Source organism: Chrysemys picta, chromosome 13, assembly GCF_011386835.1.
Source record: "Chrysemys picta bellii isolate R12L10 chromosome 13, ASM1138683v2, whole genome shotgun sequence".
Taxonomy (NCBI): domain Eukaryota; kingdom Metazoa; phylum Chordata; order Testudines; family Emydidae; genus Chrysemys; species Chrysemys picta.
The window spans coordinates 27,168,938-27,189,888 of NC_088803.1; the positions used below are offsets into that span (position 1 = coordinate 27,168,938).

Below are 20,951 nucleotides of genomic sequence, written 5' to 3' on the forward strand. Positions count from 1 at the left end.
TCCTGTGGCACCTTTAAGACTAACAGAAGTATTGGGAGCATAAGCTTTCGTGGGTAAGAACCTCACTTCTTCAGATGCAAGTAATGGAAATTTCCAGAGGCAGGTATAAATCAGTGGAGGGTGTGATGTTGTGCAGTCTATATGGTTTTATAAAAATATAATAAGTGAATATAATGTAACTGGAATATGCTTCATGCAAAAGGTCTCTTGTAAGGTATCGTTACAAAGCTTATAATCCACTGAGTGTGATCATCCTATTTGTATAAATGTACCACTCTTGTATCTAAAACTAGAAATATGAAATATAACTCTAAGGGCCTATTGTAATTATGTAAAGTGTGGGCCATTAATAGTGGTTTGGAATCTTGATGACTCCCATTAGCCAGGACCATTGTCTGCAGATGGCTGTGTTTACCTGTTAGTCTTCCTGTATATGTGTGTGCTGGCAAGTGGGTAATGAAGTCTTGCAGTGACATGTGATCATGTCACCTGAACTGGAATCCATCTTTAACCTGGTGTCAAGTATCAGAGGGGTAGCTGTGTTAGTCTGAATCTGTAAAAAGCAACAGAGGGTCCTGTGGCACCTTTAAGACTAACAGAAGTATTGGGAGCATAAGCTTTCGTGGGTAAGAACCTCACTTCTTCAGCTGAAAAAGTGAGGTTCTTACCCACGAAAGCTTATGCTCCCAATACTTCTGTTAGTCTTAAAGGTGCCACAGGACCCTCTGTTGATCTTTAACCTGGGTGCTTTTCCAGTGGAGGGGTGGAAACCCAGAGGGACAAAGGGTTCCCACCTTATGCAAAAGATATATAAAGGGGTGGAAGAGAACAGAGGGAGAGAGGAGCCATCATGAAGAATCTCCTAGCTACCACCTGAGCTGGAACAAGAGCTGTACCAGGGGAAAGAATTGTGCTCAGGCCTGGAAGGTGTCCAGTCTGAGAAAAAGCTTACTGAAGCATCTCTGAGGGTGAGATTATCTGTATTCAGTTTGATTAGACATAGATTTGCGCATTTTATTTTATTTTGCTTGGTGACTTACTTTGTTCTGTCTGTTACTACTTGGAACCACTTAAATCCTACTGTCTGTATTTAATAAAATCACTTTCTACTTATAATTAACTCAGAGTATGTATTAATATCTGGGGGAGCAAACAACTGTGCATCTCTCTCTCTCAGTGTTATAGAGGGCAAACAATTTATGAGTTTACTCTGCATAAGCTTTATACAGGGTAAAACGAATTTATTTGGGTTTAGACCCCATTGGGAGTTGGGCATCTGAGTGCTCTAGACAAGCACTCTTCTGTGAGCTGTTTTCAGGTAAACCTGCAGCTTTGGGGCACGTGATTCAGACCCTGGGTCTGTGTTGGAGCAGATGGGAGTGTCTGGCTCAGCAAGACAGGGTGCTGGAGTCCTGAGCTGGCAGGAAAAACAGGAATAGAAGTAATCTTGGTACATTGGATGGCAGCTCCCAAGGGCGGTTTCTGTGATCCAACCCGTCACAGAGGGATGATTCATTGTCATGTACTGAGGGGCAGAGCTGGGCTAGAGGGAAAGGTTGGAGTCCTAGCTAGGCTCAGGACCAGATCAGCTTGTTGGATTATTTTTAGTTCCTGCCCTGTCTCTTGCAGATAATGTTGGACAATGAGCTTCTGCCCTCCCCTCATAGATACCTGCAGGAAGGATACAAACCTAGCTCGAGAATTACCGGGCCACCCCAAGTTAGTGGGAAGGCAGAGCTCCCCTTAGGAGCTGCAGTGAGCTGGAAATGCTTAGTGTCTAGTGTGTGCTCAGTAGCAGGTGCACACATGCCCTGGTTTCATAAAAAGGGTCACTTACCAGCACAAAAGATACGTGAGTGTGCGCGCACACACACACACACACACCTGAGGCTACGTTACCACCTGTCCCTGCTCTGCAGGAACACTCAAGAATAAAAATCCAGACAAGTCTCCTCAGCACCCACAAGCCAGAGACGCCATTAGCTAAATGCATGCAAGGGCCTGCCCTGCCTATTCCCCGGTCCCATGATGCCTCTGTGCTTTCCAAACCCAGCCAGGTACCAGGGCATGTTGCTGTGACTTTTAAAAGCCACTGTTTTTTCTTACCAGGATACCATACTGCCTGCCTGCCTGTTGAGGCAGGGAGCATGTTTTGCTGCATCCATCCAGCCCGTGCGCTACAGTCAGTTCAGCACAGCAATAGCCTGTTCTTCACATTGTGACAAGGCTGCAGCCTCCTAGGACACCCTGCTTGTTCCTGTGCTGCACACACCCCACCATCGCTCAGAATTCCATGGGGACAGCAGGGATAAACTCAGAACTCTCTGCTCCAAACACACAACTTCGACCACTCAGGCTCAGTTAGAATCTGCGTGGGCTGCTTGCAGTATAGGGCCTATGACATACAGCTGAAGAGTTTCAGTTCATCTACTAGCGGGCAGTAACACTAGCCGGTTAATTACATTATCATTAACACACTCATGCAAGGACTGACATTTCCCCGCAAGGGGTATTAAGCAAGAATCCGAGGGCATGGAAGCACTCATTACAAAGGCCCAGGTTTCATTGCGGCAATGTGTTCTCTTCTCCCCACAATGACTGTGGGTCCCCGATTTTGTAGGGCCCCATTCTTACCAGTTTGGTTTTGTCCATGGCAGCCAGGACAGCAGTGTTCAGTGCTTCCAGAGCAGAAAGCACATGTCTGTATTCTCCCAGGTGTTCCGAGAAATAATCTGGAGTGGGACAGAAGGTCAAGGTTAAATTTCCAAGCAATTCCATCAAGGCCTGTCTCCATCCTGCTATTTCCTAGGAAACCCGCTGCTGGGATCTTATTTTGTTCTGTGCCCTCACCTGGAATGGCAGCTGAGGCTCATTTTCTACACAGCGGGCATTTGCAGTGCCAGACATAATGAAACGAGGTCAAATTCTGCTCTCCGCTAACTCATGTTAATTGCATTGAAGTCAGTGCAATGACTCCAGATTGACACCCATGGACTAGAGCAAAACGCCCTTTCCTTCCCAGGGATCAAAATGTCCCACCCAGGGGAAAACCCCAGGCTTTCCACCTTGCAGAGTTCCTGTCACAACTAGATGAGATGCACAAATAGGAACGGCCAGACTGGCTCAGACCCGAGGTCCATCTAGCCAGTGTCCTGTCTCCGCCAGTAACTAGTGCCAGATGCTGCAAAGCAAGAAACCTCGGCAATTCTGAAACAATCTCCCTGGACTAATTCATTTAGAGGTACCGAGCTGGTGGCCCTACTTACCACACAACTTCTCCGTCTCTAAGTTGCTGCAAGAAACAGAAAAACAAACTCTCATTAGAGGATGGGCCATGTCTCAAGAGAAACAGCTGCTGCAAATGGCCAACAGAGCTGCTGACACGAAGCCCTAATGAACTCTCCAGTTCACATACTGCTCATCAGCATGTTTTTAAAAGCTCTATTTAAAAAATAGATGAGTTACACAGGTGTTCAGCAGGGGCCAGATTCTGAGAGAGGTTCGGCACCTGCTGCTCCCAGCTACCTCCAAGGCAGCAGCAGGATCTGTAGCCATGGATCAGGTTGCAGTGTGTTCACTTTGTCCTGGTTTTCTATGCAAGTCAATCGTTCTGGTTCTCAGAGTGAAATTTGGAATGGTAACCAAGAGGATGGTGGGTTCAAAGGGCCAGGTTCTAACCTCTCCCACAGCACTGGGGAGTCACAGGCTTTGTTTCAAGAGGGCAGGGGCTCGCCAATAAGAGCAAAGCACTGCTTAGAATTTATTTTTAAAGCAAGATCACGCGGGGGCCATGTCACGTTCAAAAGTGTCCTTCCAGAGCCATCAGCAAATGAGCTCAGGCCCTTCCTGCGTGCTGGAGGCAACATTCATCTTGACTAGCCACTAGTGGAAAACCAGGCTACTGCAGTAGATACATGGATGAGAACCTTAACCCTGACACAGGGAGCCACCGAGGGAGAAGCTGGTTTCTGGGCATGCGGCTCATCTAGGCATGGAAACACAGACCTGCATGGAAACTTGAGCGTGACCTGTGGTCCCCATGTCGGAACAGAGCTACAGAGCTGCAGGATGGGAGGACAGAATAGGGGAATGTCAAAGGTGCAGGGTGAGCTGTGCTTTTGACCCCTTCTAGTCCTTCTCCAGTGCACACCTCAGGTCACATGCCCGGTTCCTGCACCTCTCTCTGGGTGGAACACTTTGATCCAACCACTCCGGGACTGGATTGCTGGGTTGCAGCCCCGGCTTCCCAATCGTGTGAACAGGACAGGCCCACCTGGGTTTGGCACCTGTACGCCCTTTCCATCCAGAGACCTGTAACCAGTGAGCCAATTAAAGTGACTAGTACAGCTTCTTCAAAGCAAAGCAGTATTCATTCACCCACTGGTACTTGGCACTCATAGCAAAGGATATCATAGGGTTAGATGAGTCATCCAGTCTAACCCCCTACACAGTAAAGGTCTATACACCTATTTCCCCTTTCCTAACCCACAATCTCTCCTTGCAAGCCTTTAAATTCCATTCAGCCCAGTTACCTCCATCTCTGGGATGTGAGACGCAGCCTGCACTGCTGCAGCATGCACTCCCTGTCTCTCTGGCGATGTCTACTCCACACACTAGGGGAGTGATTCCCCCACTCACATACATGCTCACTCTCTTACTAGTAGGGTGACCAGATGTCCCGATTTTATAGGGACAGTCCCCATTTTTGGGTCTTTTCCTTATAGAGGCTCCTATTACCTCCCACCCCTGACCCCATTTTTTCACACTTGCTGTCTGGTCACCCTACTTACTAGCAGCTTAGCCGTGGTAGTGTTACGCCAGCAGACTCTGGTTGGCAGCCAGAATCAAACCTGGGACCTCTGGAGCTTAACGCAAGAGCCTCTAATGCATGAGCTGAAAGACACATCTCTCTTAGCTAGGGCTGTAGCCGGCTCATCACTCGCTGGTCTAGCTGCCACTAGAGAGGGACAGCACAGCACACCGAACAGGCAGGGGTTACAGGGCTGAGCTGTGCTGAGTACAAACCCACCTGAATCACACCCCAGCTTGTAGTGTAGACATAGCCTGTCAGAGACTCACCTCCAGCCGCCCTGGCCCCTCCCCGCCCCTTCTGCCGAGGATAGTGTCTCTCGGGTTTTAGTAGCCTCTTTGACCTTGTGTTCAGCCTGGGAGGAATACACTTCGCTAACCTAGCTGGAGCCAGGTGGGGGGTATTCCCCAATTAACTGTTTCCCCAAGGGCCCTTGGCATGCATCTTCTCTTTGCCATTCCCTGCTGGTTTCCCCCTTACTGCCCCCTTTGATTTCACCCTGTGCAGCAGGCAGGGTGATATCATGCAGTGCACGGAGGTACACACAGCGTTTATAACAAAATCTTACTGCTAGTTAACTCTTTGCCCATGGGGAGACAAGAGCTCATGACCAGCCTGGGTCTCCCCATTCTGGCTCCTTCATCTCCCAGGCAGATATTGCCTCCTCCCTCCCCTCTGTCCTCCACAGAGGATCTACGCTGGCTGGGCACTGGCAGGGAAGCATTGGGAGCAGAGGGTGACAGTCAACCCACTGCCTGCCCTCACTGCCAGTGATACAGGGAGGAGTCACTGCAGAGGAAAATCCTGTTGCATGCATGAAAGACTCAGTAGTTGGAGCTGGAATAGGGGACTGTTGCAGGGAATTCATGGCAACCACTGGTATTTTCTTATTTTCAAGATTGCAAATAAATAAAACCCATAGACTCATAGACTCATAGACTTTAAGGTCAGAAGGGACCATTATGATCATCTAGTCTGACCTCCCGCATGATGCAGGCCACAAAAGCTGACCCACCCACTCCTGGAATAATTCTCTCCCTTGACTCAGCTGTTGAAGTCCCCAAATCATGATTTAAAGACTTCAAGTCGCAGAGAATCCTCCAGCAAGTGACCCCTGCCCAGCAAGCGACCCCTGCCCCATGCTGCGGAGTAAGGCGAAAAACCTCCAGGGCCTCTGCCAATCTACCCTGGAGGAAAATTCCTTCCTGACCCAAATATGGCGATCAGCTGAACCCCGAGCATGCGGGCAAGATTCTCTAGCCAGACCCTCCGGAAAAAGTTCTCTGTAGTAACTTTTAATATCCCATCATTGACCATTGTTACTAATTACCAGCGATGGCACGTTATTGACCTATTGACTAAAATCACATTATCCCATCCAACCATCCCCTCCATAAACTTATCAAGCTTAATCTTAAAGCCAGAGAGGTCTTTCGCTCCCACTGTTTCCCTCGGAAGGCTGTTCCAGAACTTCACCCCTCTGATCGTTAGAAACCTTCGTCTAATTTCAAGCCTAAACTTCCCTACGGCCAGTTTATATCCATTTGTTCTCGTGTCCACATTAGTACTGAGCTGAAATAATTCCTCTCCCTCTCTGGTATTTATCCCTCTGATACATTTAAAGAGAGCAATCATATCCCCCCTCAGCCTTCTTTTGGTTAAGGTAAACAAACCGAGCTCCTCGAGTCTCCTTTCATACGACAGGTTTTCCATTCCTCTGATCATCCTAGTGGCCCTTCTCTGTACCCGTTCCAGTTTGAATTCATCCTTTTTAAACATGGGAGACCAGAACTGCACACAGTACTCCAAATGAGGTCTCACCAGTGCCTTGTATAACGGAACCAGCACCTCCTTATCCCTACTAGAAATACCTCGCCTAATGCATCCCAAGACTGCATTAGCTTTTTTCACGACCACGTCACATTGCCGACTCATAGTCATCCTGCGATCAACCAGGACTCCGAGGTCCTTCTCCTCTTCCGTTACTTCCAACTGACGTGTCCCCAGCTTATAACTAAAATTCTTGTTAGTCATCCCTAAATGCATCACCTTACACTTCTCACTATTAAATTTCATCCTATTACTATTACTCCAGTTTACAAGGTCATCCAAATCTCCCTGCAGGATATCCCGATCCTTCTCCGAATTGGCAGTACCTCCCAACTTTGTGTCATCCGCAAACTTTATCAGCACACTCCTACATTCGGTTCCGAGGTCAGTAATAAATAGATTAAATAAAATCGGACCCAAAACCGAACCTTGAGGAACTCCACTGGTAACCTCCCTCCAACCTGGCAGTTCACCTTTCAGTACGACCCACTGCAGTCTCCCCTTTAACTAGTTCTTTATCCACCTCTGGATTTTCATCAAGAGCTTCTGTCCCCAGCCAGGCACTGTCCAGACCACAGCGGGGTGGGAGGGCAGACCCCACAGTTTGTGAGAGACAGCTGTAAAGAGGATCTAGAACCTGTAGGAAAGGTTCAAAAGTGGTATTGTGCACCCGTGTGTTTGCACATGCGTGTGTGTCTGTGTCTGAGTTGCAGGGAAAGAAAGGCACCTCCTTTCTCTGCTGTCCATAAATGAGTGTCTTCTTTGTCCTATTTTCAATCTAGAGCAAATTTATACTAAGAGGCCTCTCCAGACCAAAACAACGGAAGTGGAAAGCTGAGTGAAATGCTCCATAAAAAAAATTAGATTAGTGGAAATAATGAGACAAACACAGACTGGTTGGTTACATTTTCTGAGAATTAATTTCATGTCAGAATTCCTCTGCTGATTGCTGACTTAAGTGGTTTGTTTAAAGAGAGAGACAGTCAGGCGGTAATATTGCCATCACATTGCTTTTAGGAGCTACCGTTGTGAGGCTAAACAAATAGAACAATAACACTTTACTTTCTCCATCTCGTGGTGTAGGACATTTTCCAAAGGATCCAAAAGTACTTTGCAGACTATTCTACACAGGGCTCGTAGCACCACTTATTATTAAGATTGCCCAACACTACCCATTATAAAAACCCTGTTTTCAGCTGCATATAACTTGGCCAAATTTTAACCATTTGGGCTGAACTATGTTGGGAAGTTTCAGCTAAAATGATTCAGCCGTTTCTGAGAACAAGGCTAGGGAAAAATGCAGCTATGCTGGGGGTTGGGCGAAGCCTCGTTGAAGTTAGTGGATGTAACGGCTGCCCTTCATTAAGGGCAAATATAAAAAGCAATTGAGCTCCTTTCTGGAATAAATGTATCAGATCAGGCACCCAACATTAGTGAACACTTTTGACCTTCATCTCTGTGCCTCAAATCCCCACCTGTAAAATGGGGATACCATCCCCTCACCTCACAGGGGTGGTGTGAAAATAAATGTATTAGCGTTTGTGAAGCACTCCGATACTGTCATGATGAGTACTGCAGAAAAGCCCCTGAGGAAATTAATATTTCTGTCTTCAGAGCAAGGTTTGCACAGTATGCAGTAAATAAGGGACGAGGCCAGACACTGAACAATGAAAAAACAAAATATTGAATAGCTGCTCATTCAATGAACGCTGTCCGTTCTGTGCACTGAATGATGCAGAGGACCTGTGGAAAAAATAGCATGTGGCCATGTAATTAAAGACTGTATTATAATACATATACACAGGGGGCCAAACTAAGGTTGCATAGGCAGCCTGAATGCTGGTATTTCCTAAGTTTTGAGTACTTGTCTTTGCAACCTTAGTAATGCTCTTTAAACATAATATTTTTGCATTTATTTCTATATCTATGACTGTGATCTATCAGTCTGTCTTTGAATAATTTCACCCATCATTAAAATACAACCACTTCAAGGGGGAAAAGTTAGAATAGTGAATGGCACCACCATGCAATAGGTGTCCAATAACCAGAGTCTGCAGTGTGCACAGGGCATACTGTCAGGACCAGGATGTGGGTGGTCTGACCTAGTGGTCAGAACAGGGATGGTCATGCCTAGTGGTCAGAGTCAGAGTCCAAGCCAGGAGTCAGGGTCACAATCAGGAACCAAGCTGGTGGTCAGAGCTAGAATCAGGGACCAGGGATCAAGAAAAAGTCAGGTCCAGTGCACCAGCTGAGAGACTTCCTGACTGCTAAGACAACTTCCTGTGCCTCCTTCTGGCTTAAATAGTATGGTTGGGCCAATCAATGGGGCCGGTCATAGTCCCCAGTCAGGATCCTTGTGGGCGGTGGTCCTGGGCGGGTATTGATCATCATAGCAGATATGTCTAAATGTTTTGCCTCTGTTGTTATGGCAGGATCTGGTGCCACTTTGAGTTGGTGTATCCTGGCCTGTGGGGAGCTTGCTTCTGATGATGAGCTTGTAAAGGCTGGGAGTTGTTTGAAGGCCAGAAGAGGGGGTTCAGGAAAGATTTCTTTCAAGATGTGGTCCCCATCGAGTATGGGTTGTAATTGTTTAGTGATACTCCATATGGGTTTCAGTGTGGGGTGGTAGGTGACAAGTAGGGTTATGCCATCAGAGGTGGGGTTTTTTTTTCATATTGAAGCAGGTTCTCTCAGGGTATTTGGGTGGCCCATTCCATGATGAGATCTACTTCTCTGATGGAATGTCCTTGTTTGGTGAAAGCAGTTTTAAGTGTATTAAGGTATGTATCCCGGACTTTCTCCTCAGAGCATATTCTGTGGTATCTGAGTGTCTGGCTGTAGATAACAGATTTCTTGGTGTGTTTGGGGTAGTAACTGGATCTGAGCAGGTTAGTGTATTGATCTTGGGTTTATAGTTGTCTGTAGGGGTCCACTGTCGAAGCTCGTCGTGGTGTCCAGGAAGTTGATGCTGGTGTGGGAGAGTTCTCGCAAGAATCTGATGGAGTGATGGGTGGTGGTTGAAGTTGTGGTGGAAATCCATTAGGGAGTTTAGATTATGAAAATATCATCAAGGTATACCATTGGTTTTGTGGTGCATTTTTCCAGAAATTCTTCCTCAAAGTGGCCCGTGAACAGGTTGGCTTAATGGAGAGGCATCCTAGAACCCATGGCTGTTCCCAGTGTTAAATTAACCTGTGTGCTCCAGTAGCACAACTGTTAGTGCACAGTACTTATAAAGCAGTATGGTGTGGAGTGATGCTGGGGTTGTGAGTTCAAGTCTCACCTGGAGCACTAACCTCCTTCTTGCCTAGGGAGGTTGTGGAAGCTCCTTCACTGAAGGCTCTCAAAAGGAGGCTGGATAGTTTAGACACAACAAATCCTCCATCTTGGCAGGATGGTAGATTAGATGATCCTTGTGGTCCCTTCTCACCCTATCTTTCTATGAATATAAAATAGTTATGGGTGAGGATGAAATTGGCGCGTTTGGGATGAATATCTGAGTATTGTCCATTGTCTTATAGATATTTGAGCAGACAGAGATGCCATCATTGGGATCAATGGTGGTGTATAGGGAGGTGACATCCATGGTGCAAGGATGGCTGAGAGGGGATATGATTGCTATCTTTAAATATATTAGAGGGATTAATACAAGGGAGGGAGAAGAATTATTCCAGCTTAGTACTAACGTGGATACCAGAACGAATGGATACAAACTGGCCGTGGGGAAGTTCAGACTTGAAATTAGACGAAGGTTTCTGACCGTCAGAGGGGTGAAATATTGGAACGGCCTACCGAGGGAAACGGTGGGGGCGACGGACCTGTCTGGTTTTAAGATAAAGTTAGATAAGTTTATGGAGGGAATGGTTTAATGGTAAAACATAGTAGTCAAGGAAAGCCAAGCAATGGTGGGTAAATAGTATAATGGCTAACGGGGTCGGGCTGGAGACTCTTGCCTATATGCTCGGGGTCTTACTGATCGCCACATTTGGGGTCGGGAAGGAATTTTCCTCCAGGGCAGATTGGCTGAGCCTCTGGAGGTTTTTCGCCTTCCTCCGCAGCATGGGGCAGGGATCTCTAGCAGGAGGGTCTCTGCCGATTGCAGTCACTAAAAACAGGATTGGGGACTTCAACAGCAGAGTCCAGGGAAGGGGTAGGGATGGTTTTATGGCCTGCAGCATGCAGGGGGTCAGACCAGATGATCATAATGGTCCCTTCTGACCTTAAAGTCTATGAGTCTATGAGTCTATGAGTGTTCTGAGGCAGGTTGTTAACATTGCAGAGTTTCTGGAGGAAGTCGGTTGTGTCCTGGAGGAAGCTGGCTCTTTGTGTGGTGAGTGGTGAGGATGGTTTCCAGGGCCAGATATGATGGACCTGTCTGGGTTCCCTTGTCTGTGTATCTGGGAAGCATGTAGCAGGTTCATTGGGGAGGAGGTTGTAGAGTTTTTCTTTGAGTTGTCTGGGGAAGGATTTGATGAGATCCTTAAATTCCTGGGTGGATTGTGGTGTTGGGTCTTCTTTGAGTTTTTTATATTAGGTAATGCCAGACAGTTGTCGGTCAGGGCCGCCCAGAGTGGGGGGCAAGTGGGGCAATTTTCCCCAGGCCCCGGGCCCTGCAGGGGACCCCACAAGAGTTTTTCGGGGCCCCTGGAGCGGGGTCCTTCACTCGCTCCAGGGGCCCCGGAAAACTCTTGTGGGGCCCGAGCCCCTGGAGCTTCTTCCGCTCCGGGTCTTCGGTGGTAATTCGGCGACGGGGGGGTCCTTCCGCCCCGGGACCCGCTGCCGAAGTGCCCTGAAGACCCGCGGCAGGGGGTCCCTCCATCCTGGGACCCGCCGCCAAAGCGCCAGGTCTTTGGCGGCAGGGGGCCACTGAATCCTCTGGGCAGCCCTGTTGTCGGTTGGCCCCATTAATGTAATCATCCTGGCTGAGAACTGTGATGGCACCCCCCGCCCTTTTCTGTGGTTTGATCACTGTCTGGTGGCTGGATTTCAGGGGCTGTATGGCTGTCCTCTCAACGGTGGGGAGATTGCGATGGATGTGATGCTTGTTAAGGATTTCACACTCTTTTTTTTCTGAAGCAATCAATGTAATGCTGAAGTGTGTGGTTTCATCTGCTGAGGCGTGTCCAGCCAGATGATTTTTTTTATGACTATTGGTGGGGATGTGGTAGCTGTGAATGGTGGTGTCATTGCTGTGAAAGAATTCTTTGGGGCAGAGTCAGCAAACGAATTCTTCTAGTCCCCCTCACATTAGCATGGTATCAGGACTTGTGGTGGGTCAGAAGTTCAGTCCCTTGGAGAATACAGATAATTCAGCTCTGGTTGGGGTAGTTTTGATTAATTGATGATGTTGGGATATCATTTAGTGTCTCAGACCCGAAGAAGAGCTCTGTGTAAGCTCAAAACCTTGTCCTCTTCACCATCAGGAGTTGGCTCAATAAAAGATATTACCTCATCCAGCTTGACTCTCTAATATCCTGGGACCAACACGGCTGAAACCACACTGCAAACAAAACTGAGACCTTTCCAAATTTCTTATGAAAAATCAGGGAGCGCCAATAGCCCAGGACATTCACCTGGCATGTGCAATACCAAGACTGATGTCCCCACTTTGCCTGATTTGCAGCAGAGACCTGAGAGAGAGGCACCGTGCACAGGGTCTTCTGCTGAGGTGAGGTAAGCAGGACTCCAGACATCCTGGAAATGGTTAATATATGGAGGTATACCTATCTCATAGAACTGGAAGAGACCCTGAAAGGTCATTGAGTCGAGTCCAGCCCCCGCCTTCACTAGCAGGACCAAGTACTGATTTTTGCCCCAGATCCCTAAGTGGTCCCCTCAAGGATTGATCTCACAACCCTGGGTTTAGCAGGCCAATGCTCAAACCACTGAGCTATCCCTCCCCCCTTATACTGAGAACCATTCTAGCCTGCCATCCCAGGGTGCTCTTCTTCTCTGAGAGTGTGGTGTCTTGGATAGAGTACAGAATGGAACAGGGGCGAGCTGTGCTGGGGCTCATCCAAGTTGCACTGAGGCTGGGGAGAAACCTGGTATAGAGATGCTGCTGAATGGATGTGAACATGCCGTTGGGGTTGCTGCTAAGTGGGGAGATGTGACGTGGAGTTGCTACTGGGTGGGTGACACGGCATGGGATTGAAGTTGGGTGGCTGGGAGCATGGCACAGGTTGTTGTTGGATAGGCATGAGTGTGGCATGGTGGTGCTGGTGGGTGTAGGGACCAGGGCATGGGTGGTCAGCCCAGTGGTCAGAGTCAGAAGCCTGGAACCAGAGCCAGGGTCAGAGACAGGTGCCAAGCCAAAAGTCAGAGCCAGTGTCAGGGGTAGGGCGTAGGAGCAGGGACCAGGAGTGAGACAGGAAAGCAGGAACCGGGAACAGACAGGAGTCTGGGATAAGGAGGACAGGAACCAGGGACAGGCGGGAGGCAGGGTTCAGGAGTCAGGCAAGTAGGCAAGGTTCATAGTAGCAGTTAGCCAAGGATGCTGAGACAACTTCCTGTGCCTCTTTCTGGTTTAAGAAGAGTTTCCCAGTAGGGCTGGACATCTCCCCCAATCAGGAGCTTTGTGGGCAGGGTCCTTTGTGAACTAGAGCTTTGTTGGCCCCCGCTCCACCGTTCTGGTGAGCTGCTGGGTGGTGACCGGAGTCTGCGTGCTGCCTGGGAACCCATGGGCCACGTTCAAAGCATGAGGTCACACTGCTGCCTGGTGACCTGAAATTGTGCAACTATTGTGTACGGATAGAATCAAATAAATGTCAGGCTGGAAGGGCCCTTGAGAGGTCTTCTAATCCAGCCCTATGCGCTAAGGCAGGATAAAGTCTACCTAGCTCATCCCTGACAGGTGTTTAATGCAGTGTGACGACAGGGTGGAGATGAGGCTACGTCTACGCTGCACGACCGCAGCTGGCCCAGGGTGTCTGACTCGGGCTCATGGGGCTCGGGCAGGAAGGCTAAAAACTCCAGCGCAGATGTCTGAGCTCAAACCCAGGCTCTGAAACCCCATGAGAGGGGAGGGGGTCCGAGCCTGGGCTCCAGCCTGAGCCCAAAGGTCTACACTGCAATTTCTAGCCCCGTGAGCCCGAGTCAGTTGACCCGGGCTCTGCGACTCGGTGCTGCATTTTTTTATTGCAGTGTAGCCGTACCCACAGCACCATGTTCTGATCTTGTGCTGCCCTGAATGAATTCTGGAGACTTGCATTGTTCTGCAAGCAGCTGTGGGTGAACCCAGTGAAAATCAGGGCTACTTCATCCTTTCAAGGCTGGGTATGTCAGCTTAACTGAGAAACTTTTTCAATAGAGCTAGTCAGAACTTTCCCGTGGAAAGTTTTCCCACCAAAACACAGACTTTTGCTGAAACTGAATCTCTTTTTTTTGGTGAGCAAATGTCCATTCTGACAAAAAAATATGATTTTCCTGCAGGAAATATCCAAATACAATTTTTTGTTTGGAATCAACATTTTGAAATGAAACATTTTCCCCCCCATTTTGTTTCCATTTAAAATGTCATTTTGAGTTTTTGGTTTAAACAAACCTAAACAAAATGATATTTTAAGTAAATGTTGATTTGAAACAAATTTTCATTCAGTTTCAGCTTGAAATGAGATTTTGCTTCAGTTCTATTAAAAAACATTTTAGGTGAAAATTGAACATTTTCATTTTGAATTCATTTGAAAGGTCTCATGGGAAAACAGAAATTTTCCAACCAAAAAATTTGAAAGATTTTTCATTTGAAATTTCTCACAGGAAATATTTTGATTTTCCAACCTGCTCTCTATTTATCAGAGCCAGAGTGAAGTCTCCAGAAAAAGACAAGTTGGAACATGCTATGAGTTTTATTCCTTTAGATCTAATCTTTCTACTCTAGGTAGCTAAATTATTATGTTGCTTTCATCACCAGGAGCACCAGATACAAAGGAGGGAGAAACAGCAACAAAGGGGAGAGAGAGCGCAAATGAGAGACAGGACAATGGGGGCTGCACTGAAGAAGAGCAAAATAATGCATGAGTGTAGTCAGGGCCGGCTTTAGGCCGATTCCCCCGATTCCCCTGAATCGGGCCCCGAGCCTAAAAGGGCCCCGCGCCCACGCCTAAGAGGGCCACATGCCCTAAAGAAGAGCACCTAACTTAGGCACCTTTTTAATTTTTACTCACCCGGTGGCAGTCCGGGTCTTCGGTGGCACTTTGGCGGCGGGTCCTTCACTCGCTCTGGGTCTTCAGCGGCATTTCGGCAGCGGGTCCTTCAGTGCCGCGGAAGACCTGAAGCGAGTGAAGGACCCGCCGCCGAAGTGCTGCCGAAGACATGGACCACCGCCGGGTATTCGAATCGGGACCCACACTTCCTAAAGTCAGCCCTGAGTGTAGTGGGGTGGCTCCCCCATGCCAGCTGAAAAAGGGTTAAAGTCAGCCCTGGGAGAAGGTTGTGGCTGAAAGCTGCTAAGCTGGGCTGATTGGGGAAGCAACTGCAGCTGGGCCACGCCCCAATCAGGCCACAACTGGCCTGTATAAAAAAGGCTGTGAGCCAGAGGCCCAGAAGTCTCTCTCCAGGCTGGGAGAGAGCAGGGCCTGGCTACCTGCAGAAAGGGTACTGGGAGTGGAGCAGGGCTGGGGAAAGCTAGAGGAACATGGGCGCTCCGGGCTGGCAACTCCCCAGGCTGCAGGGCTTGGTCCAAGGCCCATGGAGGTATTAGGAGGCAGAGGAAGGCAGCAGGTCCGAACCCCCTTGCCTATGATGAGTGGCTTTTACACTGCAGTCTGCCCCAAGGAGCAGGGGCTTGGTGGTGACTGGCAGTTGCCCAGACTGAGGCAAGGTGGGGATTAGAGGGTTGGGGGTTTCCCAGAGAGGGGAGACCCATAGAGACTGGTTGGGGTATTGCCAGGGGGCAGCCCCAGGGTAAAGGGCACCGGGGTCCGGGAGGGACATGGGACCAGCTACAAGCGGGACACCAGCCTACAGAGGGTGCCCAGGCTAGAAAAGAGCTAATTCCCTGAGACGACCAGCAGGAGGCACCACAGAGGTGAGTACCGCACGTTTACATTGAGTGATCTAAAATATTCATCTTCCCAGATGTCAGTCCTGTTACCTAAGGGAGTAGAAGAGATTTGGCAGTGAGACAGGTGTGTATGGCAGAAGATGTGAAGGGATCATTCCATTACCCAGCCAAATTCCGTGTTGTGTATAAAAATCTCCATCATCATCTCTCCTTGAACCAAGCTGGCAATGAAAATGTAACCTGCCTGCTTTGGATCAAAGCCAGAGGGAGGAGAAGCTGTCTTATACTTTCCCTTCTGGAGTGACGGTGAGGGCTTCTGGGATTGGAGGCCTCCTGGAACATCGTGCTGAGAAATGACATGATATAAAGGAAGACTGAAATACATTTATAGCTGAACCTGCTTATGATGGACTTAAAGTGGAACACCATTGATAGCGAGGCTGAGTTGATTAAAGACCCAAATGGCTTCAATTAGGGACATATGTGAAGTCCACACTCGGAGAGTTTGTGATCTGGAGAAATTTTTGATCCAGTTTTTAGGTTCATGAACTAGTTTTATTTGAGGAATCACAGAAATGGGCTGGAAGAGACCTTGAGAGGTCATCAAGCCCAGCCCATTGCACCGAGGCAGGACCAAGTAAACCTTGACCATCCCTTACAGAGGTTCGTCTCATCTGTTCTTAATCTTCCCCCCTCTAATTTAAACTCATGGGGCCAACTTCTATCCTCACCTCTGGGTCTCTGCCAGTGCCCATCACCAGAGCATCAAAGTGCCTGTAACACACATGAAACCCTGCTGTGCTACCCGAGTGTGACAGGGTTAGACTTTGGCCTGCAGTTCCACCCCTAAGGATGAGTCTGTTTACAAATCAACATGTTTTTTTCTTGCTGTAGATCAGCCTGTTTCTCCAGGCCTGATCCAAAAAAGCCCAGTGAGGTCACTGGAGAGATCCCCACAGTTTTCAAGGAGTTTGGGATCAGGTCCTATATGATAGAAACTCAGCTGGCACAAGCATGATCCTATACACACCATATCAACTGCATTTCTTCTTTTCATTTGAATAGTCTCTGTGCCCCTCGCTGCTTCTTTGTCTCCCAGTCTCTCTGGATTTGTTTTCACTCTCCCCGTCTCTCTGTCCCAATTCCCATCAGGTTGCTTCGTTAGGTATTTTCTCTTGGCTCCCTTTCTGCACAGTCTTACCCAGCAGGGTGGGAACCCAATGCTGATCAAGTCAATTTTACAAAACCACAATGTTCAAGTGGGTTCAAATTCAGGCAAATCAAAGCTGGCCCCTCCCGGGCAGCAATGTAAAAAGTAGAACAGGAGTACTTGTGGCACCTTAGAGACTAACAAATTTATTAGAGCATAAGCTTTCGTGGACTACAGCCCACTTCTTCGGATGCATATAGAATGGAACATATATTGAGGAGATGTATATACACACATACAGAGAGCATAAACAGGTGGGAGTTGTCTTACCAACTCTGAGAGGCCAATTAATTAAGAGAAAAAAAACTTTTGAAGTGATAATCAAGATAGCCCAGTACAGACAGTTTGATAAGAAGTGTGAGCATACTTACAAGGGGAGATAGATTCAATGTTTGTAATGTAAAAAGTGAGTCTCCGAACACAGAGCGAGGGTGGGGAAAGACATTTTCATGCAGACCAAAGTCCTTTGACTCAGACTTTGCACCATCGCCCAGTATTTGGCCCCATCTTATTTATACCATTCCCTTGGCTAATGAGATGGTGTAATATCCACATCCTCTCCATGTGTAAGAGCAGGAGCTGAGAAGAGTGCAGGGTAGCAGTGACCTAGATATGATCACACTTTGGAAAGACAGTCTGCCACAGATTATTAAAAGTGTCTCCTCATTTTGCTCTGACTGCTTTGCAGGCAAAAATGCATTCCCAAGGTGCATGCTTATTAAAATCAGAACTCACATTATCATCTGCCATCTGAGAAGCTCAACGTGCTTTGCAAACATGAATTGATTATAGAGTTTGGGGCGGAACCTGAAGTGATCTATGAGCCGCTCTCACCGCCTAGAGTGCGGGTGATGGGTCTTAATGAGCATTCCCTTGGTGGGAACTCAGGGGGTATCCCCATCACAGCCTATCCCATCAGCCTGCTGTGGATCTGAGCCGACTGCTGGAGAGACCTGGCCTGCTTTAGGCAATGGGAAGTCACAAGGGAAGCAGAAGGGGTGATTGGTGCCAGTGAAAATGTTTCCCATAATTGAGCTGTCTCACTGAATGCAAATAATCCAGTCGCTCCCCACTCCTGCTGGCTATTTCCCAGGCAGTGCTGATTAGAGAGAGGGAGTGTGGCTGGGCATGTGATGCTTTGGGAGTCAAATCAGCAGAGGATGTTCTCTGAGATCCATTTAACCTCTGCGCCTGCCCTGAAAATTAAAAGGGTGAGAGAGAGTCCTGGGCACACAGCTGTACCCAGTGCATCTATGGCACGTGCACCAGGGTGCTGCACCTTATCCAACCAGCCTTGCTTCTTTCTCAGTAATATGACTGACCAGTCTTGTGAGTTTCTGCTCAGAATAGCTGTGTCTTCAAAGAAACAGGCTTCTTGTCTCTCAGTCATTCTTGGAAAAGGTATTCAAGGGCAATCACGTCCTCTGGCTTTTCCTGGGAAATCAGCTGTCTGCCTGCTCTCAGTCCACTCAGTGGGAATACACTTCCTTGCACAGGTACAATCCCTCTACCTCCTTTTCCCTGGAAGGCCTTCGTTCCATTTGGCAAGCCAGCATGTGACATCTCCAGCGTGTGTTTGTCTCTGTACTCCATCTCCCAAGGCAATGGCTTGTTAAGCCAGTGGCAGGAGCCATACCCCTCAGCACTGAGCAGATACACAAATACATTACGATTTAACAAAACTCTCCCGTGTCCTTGTGCTTCTTCAGAGATTTTTCAAATGCTCAACGGCCCTGTCAGTGATTCATGGGGATGAATGTGCTTCATACCTCACCACTCCCTCTGAGATTAGTGAGTCGCTCCCCCCATGCTCTCATCCCCCTTGATTCATAGTGTCACTTTCACTCCAACTGCTCTTTCCCACATTACTCCCCCCGCTGCTCTTACTTTCCATTTTCTGGGGCTTTCCCATTGCAGCTTAGTCTTCCACTTCAAATAATCAAAGCCCATATTTCTTTCCAGGTCTGGAGTAGTTTATACTGAGCAGTGGAGTGAGAGCACTTGGGAGTGAGAGCACTGCTCACCCAGAAACATGAGAAAATAATAAAATCAGAGTAAAATAAACGGACCTTCATCCCAGTTCTAAGTGCAACTCACAGCGCACGGAACAGCACTTCTAGATACACGCAGGTGCACTGGACCAGTGGTTCTCAACCAGGGGTACACGTACTGCTGGGGGTACACAGAGATCTTCCAGGGGGGACATCAACTCATCTAGATATTTGCCTAGTTTTACAATAGGTAACATTAAAGCACTAGCAAAATCAGTACAAATTTAAATTTCATACAATGATTTGTTTATACTGCTTTATATACTATACACTGAAATGTATGTACAATATTTATATTCCAATTGATTTATTTTATAGCTATATGGTAAAAATGAGAAACTCAGCACTTTTTCAGTAGCAGTGCACTGGGACACTTCTGTATTTTAGGTCTGATTCTGTAAGCAAGTCGTTTCTAAGTGAGGTGAAACTTGGGGGCACACAAGAAAAATCAGACTCCTGAAAGGGACACAGTGGTTTGGAAAGGTTGAGAGTCACTGCAGTGGACTGTAGAGCCATATCCCATCCGGTAAGGGGCTCCAAAGTAGCAGCAGCAAGAGGACTGTACTGCACAAGTCGCACAGACAACGCGTTTCTCCTGCCAGGCCATAGTTCATTAGCACGTGCACACTCCGGCAGGGCGCTCAGAATAGCAGCAGCACCAGCAGGGAGATGGCTCCACTAAACAGCTAGTCAACACTGCTGTGGTAGTGGGATCAGGCCTTTAACAAGCACATGCACATTCTAGGGCAAGTTACAGCCTCCTCCCCCCCCACCCCGAATAAACGGTTGACCTAGAGTCACCACAAGTGCCGAGTCAAGGGAAAGTCTAATCTGTTTGGCTAACACCAGAACCAACCCTGCCCTATGCTCGATGGGCTGCCAGCAGGATATTTTTGTGAACTGATAAATAATTTTCCTCATAAAATCCTGCACAGCCAGGGGCCAGTAAGTTGCTTTGTTAGGTGGGTAAAATGTCTTTAGTTTTTTCATTATTTTCACTCACTGAAAAGCAGGCGAGTGGGTTCTGTGCCTGAGCTGGTATCTGTTCAAGAGAATTTTGCTTGTCTGGTAAAAATTAATGTAACCACATAATGAAACTGCTGTTGGGGACCCCCCCACACACCTGTTTATGAACGGCCCACCTACCTGAAAGTCTCCCTGAGCATCTTACATGGATCAATTATTAGAACAAAGTGACACTTTCCAGCGGGACCAGAGGTTGCCCAGAACTGATCCTAGATGCAGCAGCACACTGTCCTGCCCCATGCTGGGCCTCCAGGCCCATAAGTGCCGCGGTGAGATCAGTGAAGGACACAGAATATTCCATCGTCAGGTCACCAGTCCAAATCCAGCTCAGGAGCAGGGAGTGAAAGTTGTTGCCATCTGGCGACTGTTCTGTGCCCACTGTGAAATGAGCTGGTGCCTGATGGGCTCAGTCCAGCCCCTAAAAGGCAGGTGTACAACAGCCCAGAAACCTGCATCAGAGAGGCCGTGCCAGGAGCGTGACTGCATGCTGACTGAACTACTCCTTATCCCTGGGACGGGCCTGTCTCTAAATTACTCATCACCATGGCGAAGCTCCTCCCCATCGTGGGACCCCCGACTCCAGCCTGAGCCTGAACATCTACACTGCAATTAAACAGCCCCTTAGCCTGAACCCTGCAATCCAAGTCAGCGGACGTGGGCCAACTGCACGTGTTCAGCTGCAGTGTAGATGTCTCCATAGCCACTTCTCGCTCCACTTAACTATAGTTCTTTATTACGACAAGCATCTTCCTACCCCCGCACTCTCCACCCTCCCCCTGCTCCTCTCTCACTCACTTTCCCCAAATCCTCTCTCTAGCCATTCCCTCCTTGTATCTCTATTGCCTTCCAAGCAGCTGCTGCTGCATCCCCTGCTGCTCCCTGCCATGCCAAGCGCTCCTGCCTTCCCTTCCCCCCAGCCACACCTTCCCCTGCTACCAGCCCCACTGCCAAGTGCCCTTGTCTTCCCCATCGAGGCAGAGCAGAAGGGGCACATATATAAAACACATACAGTGAAACATGTCA

General features: G+C 48.2%; 1 protein-coding gene across 3 annotated transcripts in view; it reads right to left on the reverse strand.

Moving 5' to 3' along the window:
* NECAB3 (N-terminal EF-hand calcium binding protein 3) overlaps positions 1–20,951 on the reverse strand; it is a 137,050-nt gene that overhangs the window by 65,255 nt on the left and 50,844 nt on the right. For all 3 annotated transcript variants that reach the window (XM_065565711.1, XM_065565710.1, XM_065565709.1), the window contains exons 4-5: positions 3,267–3,292; positions 2,635–2,732 (exon numbers count right to left, since the gene is read on the reverse strand). In XM_065565711.1, coding sequence (XP_065421783.1) covers positions 2,635–2,732; positions 3,267–3,292 — 124 coding nt within the window. The remainder of the gene's footprint in view (positions 1–2,634; positions 2,733–3,266; positions 3,293–20,951) is intronic.